Below are 9,749 nucleotides of genomic sequence, written 5' to 3'. Positions count from 1 at the left end.
CATATTACATTTTTCTCGTCCCCTGCTACGCCCACACTGACTTCTTCACCAACCCTCACTTCCCTTCCTCCGCCTATTACCCCCTCACATTTCCCTCCATCTGCTGTCCCATCATCCGTCCCTTCCCCAACTTCCCTCATTCATATCATTCCTTCACTCTTGCCTCCTCTTGCCAAGCCCCTCCCATGACCTACCTGTCCCTTAATCCTCCACTGACCTCACTCACTCCCTTCTCTGTAGCTCACTCATCAACTCCTCATCTTTCAACTCCCCTCACTCTTCTCCCTCATTCTCCCCTCCATTCCCATCTTCTATTCATTGCTCATCTGTTCCCACTCTCATTCACTCTTTGAGTTTCTGCTCCCCACAAACCTTTCCCACTGTGCTCTGCCTCTCTCGCTGATGGTATTATTTGATCTCTGCCCCAACTCCAGCCTCTCTGACTCTGGATCTGAACCCAATATTACGTCCAGAATGCTGTAAAGTTCCTGGTCTGAAAACGAGATGTTACGTTAGACACAGAAACAGACTTGTACATGCTGACCAGGTACCTTAAATTAATCTAGTCCCACTTGCCATCACTTGGCCCATATCTCTCTTAACCCTTCCTATTCAATTACCCATCCAAATACCTTTTAAATGCTGTAATTATACCAGCTTCCATCACTTCCTCTGGCAGATCATTCCGGACATGCACCACACTGCATTAAAAAGTTGCTCCTTCGGTCCCTTTTAAATCATTCTGCTAAACCTATGCCCCCTTGACGTTTCGGGCATAAGCCCTTCTTCAGGAATCCTGAAGAAGGGCTTATGCCTGAAACGCCGATTCTCCTGCTCCTTGGATGCTGCCTGACCTGCTGCGCTTTTCCAGCAACACATTTTTCAGCTCTGATCTCCAGCATCTGCAGTCCTCACTTTCTCCTGGAAATAGTCCTTGCCTGTTACTCTATCCATGCCTCTTATGATTTTGCAAACCTTCATAAGATCACCCCTCTGCCTCTGATACTCCAGGGAAAACAGTCCCAGCCTACAATCCTGGTAACTCTTCGGAGCAGCGAGAGCCGAGAGGAGGTGACGTTGGTTCGATGTGATTGTCGGGAAGCACGGCAAGTATATTTAAACTCCTTGCCTTCAGGCTAGTGAGGGAGGAGCGAGCAAAGGACTTCTGGGAAGGCTAAATAGAACAGGTTATATTTGCGTGGTTGCGTTACCTGAGATACTACTCGGGTAGTGTCTCCCACCCATCCTCCTTCTCTAACATAAAAAAAATGTTGTGGGAGCCAGATTGACTAGGCAAGGTAAATAGTTTATTTCCTAATCCTTTTTTTTAGTAGTCACTTCCGGATTTAGAACAGTGGGAATGGAGTGTAGGGCAGTGGAATGTCCCTCCTGCAGAATGTGAGATGTAAGGATCACCACTAGTATCCCTGCTGACGACATCTGTGGGAAGTGCACCCAACAGCAGCTCCTCGAAAAACGTATTAGGGAACTGGAGCTGGAGTTGGATCAACTTTGGATAATTCGGAAGCCAGAGGGGGTTATTGACAGGACTTACAGAGAGCTAGTCACTCCCCAGAGAAAGAAGAATGCCATCTTAGCCCTTTTCTTTCTTGACTTTAAACTGGGACATGGCTCAAGCTGGAAGGAGTTATGAAGGTGTTTTTGGGATATGTAAGTGCCCAGTGTTGGCAGGGGGAAGGCCCCTCATTAAGTGTCTTATATTAGGTTCAATTTGTTGATATTTTGCATCCATGTTTAGTTGCAGTCGTTCCAGTTTATGTATTTTTTAGGCTTCACAAGTCATTTTTTGGTTTATGCTCAGCAATTGGTAAGTCAAATTCTTCCTTTTTGGAGTTCAAATATTGTTATAGACAGTCATGGCGAATTGTGTCCTCAAAGGATGTACCTACAATATTGGAGGGAACCATTCACCAGTGAAGAGAAAACAAAGATGCTTCCTCATCTGAGAAAGGAGAGGTGGACATAGCCCTTTGACTCGGGAGACTCACCTTGGTGAATGGGAGATCTGCATTTGCAGCAGGGAAGGTGTTTTTGGGATATGTAAGTGCCCAGTGTTGGCAGGGGGAAGGCCCCTCATTAAGTGTCTTATATTAGGTTCAATTTGTTGATGTTTTGCATCCATGTTTAGTTGCAGTCGTTCAAGTAGGAGTATGGGAAAGACCATACTTATAAAAAAGCATCTTCCATTTAAGTTGCTAGTTCAGATTAAAGATGAGTATGGGCAGTTCGGCATTCTCAAAGACTCAATACTTGGAGAAGAGTATGGTATTTTGAATGGTTCTTGTCCTCCAGCGCATCACTTTAAATTTTTGATCAATGCATTCTCAAATCAATGGCTCTTGCACCACGATAGATTATTATAGGGGGAGACTTTATGTGCCTTATGGATCACATAGTGGATAGAATGCCTGGAGACCCTTCAACATTTTCTTTACAATCTGAGCAACAAGCAGATTTACGTGCAGAATTGGGATTGGTAGCTATCTAGAGGTGTCCCCATCCAACAGGGAGGGACATTACATTTTTTACTCATCTGCACAAGTGTCATATTAGGATTGATCTTTTCGTAAATTCTGCGTTATCCTTGGATTCCGTAACATTTTGTACAATTGGAAACGTTGCTAATTCTGACCATGCTACAGTATATTTAGTTAAAAATCGCACAACACCAGGTGTGATTTTTAACTTTGTACACCCCAGTCCAACACCGGCATCTCCAAATCACAGTATATTTAGAGATTGAGCTTAAGGGCAATATTACAGGCCCTTGACACTAGCGAATATATCCCTTTAATCTGAATCCATCATATAATTCTTCAATGAATGTAAGGTATTGTTAGCCACCAATTCGGATAAGGCCAGTAACCCATCTATTCTTTGGGAGTCTGCTAAGGCTTATGCCAAGGGATAATTATTTCTCATTCTGCCAGTGAGAAATGACAGAAGGGGGAGCAGCAATGCCTGCTTGAGGTGTGGCTAAATACAGCTGAGGAGGCATAATTTGCTTGGCCCTCAGTGGCTAAGCTGCAGTGGGTTATAGCTCTTTGGTCCAACTTGAACGCGATGCTCACGCAGACAACAAGGAAGGAACTTGCTTTTGCGAAATAAACACTGTTTGAGCATGGTGACAAGCTGGGCAGATGGCGAACATATCTTGCCAGGAGAAATAATGCCCCCCAATCGATTACCTCAATTAGGGACATGACTTGAATGGTTACTTATGATTCTAAAAAGATCAATGCTGCATTTTGGAAATTTCACTTTGAACTATACCAGTCTGAACGTTGTGAGGGCTAAGATGGCATCCTTCCAGGCGTTAGCTCCAAATAGGCGTCTTTCCTTAATGCCCCTTTAACAGAGCAAGAGGTACAGGATGCTGTGAAGTAGATGCAGAGTGGGAAGGCACCTGGCCCTGACGTTTATCCTGGCAAGTTTTACAAATAATTTATACATAGGCATTAGACATATATGATTACTTGTACAGCCATGATTGCCTACTGCCATCTTTAAGAGGGGCTAATATTTCTCTTAGCCTTAAGAAAGGGAAGACCCCAGAGGAATGTGCCTCTTTTAGGGCCATCTCATATTTAAATGATGATTTTAAAATATTGTCCAAGGATCTTGCATTAAGATTGGTAATTCTGCTGTTTTTAATTGTTAGAGATGACCAGACATTTTTTTCAAAGCCTGTAGATCCTCCAATAATGTTAGGACGTTACTGAATATGATTCAAGTGTGTCAGCTGCAGTCAGTTCAGGTATTAGTGATCTCCTCGGATGCAGAAAAGGCATTTGATTGGGTTGAGTGGCCATATCTTTTTTGAATGATTTAATTGAGGGGAGATTTTTATTAGGTGGGTGAGGATCCTCTACAGTGATAGTCCAGCAGCAGTTCTCACCAATGGTGTGAGAGCTAGTAGTTTTAATATCTGTAGGGGCAATCGGCAAGGCTTCTCCCTCTCACACTACCTTTTAACCCGCAAATATGGTTTTAAATTTTTTCAGGTTAGGGATTGTATTCAAAAAGGGACTATGCTTTTGAACGACTCCTACTGATCTGTCACAAGGAGAGGGTGCTTCGTGCAATAAGTATTCTCTCTGTCAGTGCTGTTTATCAGATATTTGGGGGCAGGGGGTGATCTTTCAGGAGACGCTGAGCAGCTTTGGGGATTCTGGGAGAGAGAGAGAAGAGGTTCTACCTCTTTCAATAAATATGTCTACATAAAAAGGAAAGGGACCTAATGGGCAACGCTTTCAAGAAAAAGTGGAAAAACTGCAAGAGGAAGTGATGGAGGCTGGTAAAACTACAAAGTTAAAAGGCATTTAGATAGGTATATGAGTAGAAAGGGTTGAGAGGGTAACAGGCCAAAAGCTGGCAAATGGGACTAGATTTATTTAGGATATCTGGTTGGCATGAATGAGTTGGATCATCGAGTCTGTTTCTCTACTGAGCATCTCTATGATGTTTTGACCCGATGAGGAATTTCTTCAGCCAGAGGGTGATTAATCGGTCAAACTCATTGTTGCAGAATGATGTGGAGACCAAGTCATTGAGTGTATTTAAGACACAGAGATAGCTTATTGATTAGTAAAAGGAGTAGGGTTACAGGGCGAAGGCAAGCGAATGGGGACTGAGAAATATATCAGCCACGATCAAACGATGGAAGAAACCCGATTGGTGTATGACCTCATTCTGCTGTTGCATCCTTTAGTAAGCAGACGGGAAGCCAGCAACTGGATATACTCGTAACTGTCTCCTATTCATAACAGATTCGTGGTGCTGTCTCCTATTCATAACCCCTAACCTAACGCTGTCAAGCTCCTTAATAATCTATTGAATGCCTCAAATAAAAAGACTGGTATTGGCATAGCACCTTTAATGACATCTCAAAGCTTCTTACAGTCCATGAAGTATTCCAGAGTTGTATTCATAAAGCAGCCAGTCTGTACAGAGCAGGCTCCCATAAACAGCAATGTGAACAGGTCATCTAATTGTTTTGATGTTGAATGAGAGATAAATATTGACTGTGGGATTTTTTTATATTCACCTCCACACAAGTTTTGGATCAAAGTGTCATTGATCGAAGTGCAGCCACATTGCTGCAGCACTCCCTCAGTACTGCACTCAATTGTCAGACTGGGTTTTTAATGATTATGTCACACCTTGCAAGCTAAGACCACCTACATTGCCCTCTAAATTATTAATATATGGGGTCTCAGTACAGATGACTGCACAACACCACTGGTCACAGATATCCAGTCAGAAAAACAAACTTCCATCACCCTCATCAATCTTCTTTGTCACCTCCTCAAAAAACTCAGTGAAGTTTGTCAGATGTGACCTCTCCTCTGCTTTGCCATTTAATAAGATCGTAGCTAATCTGATCATTCTCAAATTGACTCTCCGGCCTGAACTCCATGACCTTTGATTCCCTTCCTCGTTAAAAATCTGTCCAACTGAGCTTTGTATGAACTGAATGAGCCAGCCTCAACAGCTCTCCGCAGCATCAAATTCCACACAAACTCCAACAATGTTGGAGAAACTCAGCAGGTTTGACAGCAGCTGAAGTGCGAGAAATGTTTCAAATCTAATATGACTCTTGTTAAGAGCTGCTTGTGTCTGTCCAGTGGGAGGGTGTAGAAAAGTGTTGATTTAAATGATGGGTTTGAGAGGGTTCACAGTCCTTTTCTCACCATAGAGGTACAGCCCTGCAATGTAAAAGGGAATTCAAGAAGATAACAAGATAACTTGGTTGGCAGTGGGGAAGCTAAATGCCTCAGCCTTCTTGAACCCTAATTCCCTTTGAAAAGATCTGGAAGAATGTGCATTTCGCTGCCAATCGCAAGGTATCCAACAAAAATAAAAATTGCTCGAGAAACTGGAGTAGACTCACTGGACCTAAAATGTTGCATCTTCTTTCTCTCCACACACGCTGGCAGTTTGCTGATTCTCACCAGCAATTTATGTTTTGTAGCACACCTTGGCAATGCAAATTGAAGTTTATTGCACACCTAATGTTCAACAAGAATTGCCAATGCTGGTAGTCTGAAACAAAACAGAAATTGATGGAGAAACTGTTTTCTCTGCACAGATGCTGCCACAGCTGCTGCGTTTCAGTGTTCCTGGAACAGACTGACACAGAAGATTACTGTAAAACTTAAATCATCTCAAATCCTCACTCACTGTCAAATTCATCTTCATGTTATCACTGGTGTTTCATTCCATGGGCTTCAATTCTACTTCTAAATGTTTTATGTGACAATTTCTCAAAAGCCCTTTCAAGTCCAAGGATCAAATTCCCTCTGAAACCTAATTTTATCTTCAGTCAAAAGCTCAATCAATTCAGATAAACATGACTTGCTTTGAATAAACCCATACTGGCTTTCCTTAATTGTCCAGAATTGCTTAACTGTGTTGAACATTATTCTTAAAATTTCCCACCATCGAGGTTAATCTCACTGACCTGTTGCTGCAGCTTTACGTTTACATTTTATTTTAAGAAACCGAACCACTAACAATACTACAAAATTGAATGAAAGTTTGACTGTATAACCAAAATTGCAGGGCAGGAGGTGAAAATGGACTAGACGTGGACCAGCAGAATACTCTATCCATGCGCCTTTACAGCTTCATGTTCTGAAACATGCGGACGTTCCCATTAACCATCACATGACAATTTGCAAATAACACTAAAATAGGCAGTATTGTAGACTGAGAGGAAGGTCCTCAGAAATTGCAGCAGGACCTTGACTAGTTGGTGAAGTGGACCAAGAAATGGCAAATGGAGTTTAATGCACATAAGTCTGAGGTCCTGCTTATTGGAAAGTCAAATCAAGATGATCATTTCATGACGAAAATTCGGGCCTCAAGGAGTGTAGTAGAACAGAGGGACTTCTAATTCAGGTACACAGTTCTCGGAATTTGGAGTCACTGGTAGACAGGATAATGACGAAGGCTTTTGGCACATTGGCGTTCATCAGTCAGGGCACTGAGTTTAGAAGTTGGGAAATTATGTTACATTTATACAGGACATTGGTGAGGCTGAACTTGGAGTATTGGGTTCAATTTTGGTATCCTTGCTGTAGGAAGGATGTTATGAAACTGGAAAGGGTGCAGGAGATGTTTACAAGGATGTTGCCTGGACTCAAGGGTCTGAGTTATAGGGAAAGGTTGGACACGTGTGGATTTTTTTGTTTAGTCTTAAGAAGACTGAGGGAGGGGGGATTATCACAGAAGTGAATAAGTTCATGAGAGGCATGGATAGGGTGAATGTACTCAGCCTTTTGCCCAGGGTTGCAGAATCAAGGAAGAGAGGACATCAGTTTCCAGTCAGCGGGAAAAGAATAAAAGGGGCACTGATTTTACACAGAGGTTGGATTGCATACTGAATAAGCTGACACCTTCAATGGTTGAGACAGGCACATTAACAATATTTCAAAGAAATTTGGAGAAATACATAGATTGGAAAGGGTTAGAAGGATATGGGCCAAGTGCACGGAAATGGGGTTAGAATACATAGAACATTTGGTTGGCATGGACAGTTTGCGCCAAAGGGCCTCTCTCTATGCTGTAGAACTCTATCAATCTCTGATTCTAAGACCCTAAATAAGGGAGCAATGACTGAAGATCCAGAATAAATGTGGGATAATTTCCAGATAGCTAACACTCCATTGACTTGAAATAGTGAATTTTAAAATAATCCAGATGAATTTGGAATGCAGGGTATAAGGATACATATTCTGGAGACATTTACAAACAAAATCTCAACAGGTTCACTCTCTTGGATTTATTGATGAAATATTTTTTTTAGAAACCTTGCTTTCACTCTAGTGAATCACAGATGTTGATTTGATTGAAGAAATTATTTTCAAATTTTATACTGCACTCCAAAATAAATTATAATTACATAAACGTAAACATTGTCAAAATCTGAATTGGTTCTGTGCACAGAGTGCTGGATTAATGACTTTTAGCAAAGATATTTTCCTTGGGCTCATTTAAGGATTATTTCAGTGCAGATAATGATGAGAGAGTAATAAATCAGGAACAAGTGATAGCTATAATTCCAACTCCATTGTAGTTTTGTACAAACTGAACGGTTTCAAACATACTTAACTATGATCCTGACACAAATGATCAGTTCACCCACCCCTTTCAAATCTGAGGTTTCCAAATTTTCCAATTTTATGAAAGAGCGGCAACATTCTGGACAATAGTTACAAACCTGAGCAAATCAAGACTGATTTCCCTATGTTACTAAATCATGTACATTACCGACACATGCTGGAAGTCTAAAGAATATCAGTCTGACATTTGTATTTTGCGTGAGTACAGTCCCATTCGGGCAAAGACCTCACTGACTCTGCAATGAAATTATTTAATTTTCCCACCAGAAAGACTCCACTGACCCTGCAGGGAAATGTTCTAGTCTCCTCTTGGAAAGACTCCCCTGAGTCCAGTCTGAGACCCACTGACTGATTCATTTCCAACACTGTCATGTAGCGCCACCTCCCGCCTGTGGAGCAACATTACAGGCAGGAAGGTCCTGCAGCTCACAGCTCACTCTACCCAGTCAGTCCCTCTCAACAATTGAGCTTCTATTTGTTTCTTCTCACCCCCTCCCTCCTTCTTTCCCCCAGACTGAGACCGACCCCATCAGTTTACAGCTGGCAGGAGGCAGGGGGACGGATTGAAATTATGGGATGGATCTGTCAGTGCCCTTTAATCCCGCAGATTGTCAGCGGGGCGGTGATTCTCCCGCCTTCATTCCATCCCGGACTGAAGATGGGAAAAATCCTCTCAGTGAAAGTGTGGGTGAAAGTGTGGAGATGGGACATGGTGTCTGCATTGTAAAATGACACCTGTCCACCCTCATGGTCCAGGTAAACCCCGATCTTCCGGGGATTCACACTCAGGGAGAGGGGGGTCAGGAAGGGGGAGGTGGCGGCAAAATAACCACATCCGGGTACCAGCCCCACAATCCAGAATCCAGTCTCCGGGCCCGGGGTGATCTCCCGTTTCCTCTCCACAGACTCTCGGACCACTCCCAGAGCCCACCAGAACATCTCTCCCAGCTCCACCTCCCAGTAATGTCTCCCTGATGTGAATCCCTCTGATCCCTGGACGCATTCCCAGGAATCAAATCTCTCCGGGGAGTCAGGGAGCGGCTGCTCTGTGTCTCCGAGTCTCACACTGGTCCGGTCCTCAGACAGGATGAGCCAGGGATGCGCTGTATTCGGATCCAGAGTCAGAGAGACTGGACCTGGCGGAGAGATCAAATAACACCGTCAGAGAGAGGGAGGGAGAGAGTAGCCACGCAGAGTGAGGGGAGCATGTACTGAGGGGTTGAGGAATGGAGGAGTATGAGAGTGAATGGAAGATAAAGAGTCTGGAATAGGGGAATTTGAACAGGGAGGAGAGACAGGGAAAGGGGAGTGAGAGAGAGAGAGTGCAATGAGTGACGAGAGTGGAGGAATGAGGAGGAGGGATGGGTAAGGCGGAGGGATGGGAAGGGAGGAGTGATGGAGGAGAGATGAGAGGGTTCATTTGGAGGGGCGTGGGCAGGGAAATGAAATGCATAGGAAGAACAGAACCCTAGCGCTAACCTTAACCCTATTGCTGTAGGGAAAGAAAGGTTAAAGAGAGGAGGAGAGTGAGGCGATGTGGGATAGAAGGCGGTGAATGAGGAAAGGTGAGAGAGAGATGACGGCCGAGTGAATGGGCAGTAT

The 9,749-nt window shown here is 43.4% G+C and overlaps 2 protein-coding genes across 2 annotated transcripts in view; one reads left to right on the top strand and one right to left on the bottom strand.

Moving 5' to 3' along the window:
- The window catches only part of LOC122541464 (E3 ubiquitin-protein ligase TRIM17-like), a 185,162-nt gene that overhangs the window by 45,703 nt on the left and 129,710 nt on the right, over window positions 1-9,749 (top strand). The window lies entirely within an intron of this gene.
- Window positions 7,528-9,749, bottom strand: part of LOC122541543 (zinc-binding protein A33-like) — a 20,546-nt gene continuing 18,324 nt past the window's right edge. The window contains exon 4 of the mRNA XM_043678371.1: window positions 7,528-9,283. Within this exon, the coding sequence (XP_043534306.1) occupies window positions 8,733-9,283 (551 nt within the window). The 3' untranslated portion in view covers window positions 7,528-8,732. The remainder of the gene's footprint in view (window positions 9,284-9,749) is intronic.

This window comes from Chiloscyllium plagiosum, chromosome 37 (genome assembly GCF_004010195.1).
Source record: "Chiloscyllium plagiosum isolate BGI_BamShark_2017 chromosome 37, ASM401019v2, whole genome shotgun sequence".
Taxonomy (NCBI): domain Eukaryota; kingdom Metazoa; phylum Chordata; class Chondrichthyes; order Orectolobiformes; family Hemiscylliidae; genus Chiloscyllium; species Chiloscyllium plagiosum.
Note: the sequence above shows the minus strand (reverse complement) of the source record. Positions and strands in the feature narration are given on the sequence as shown.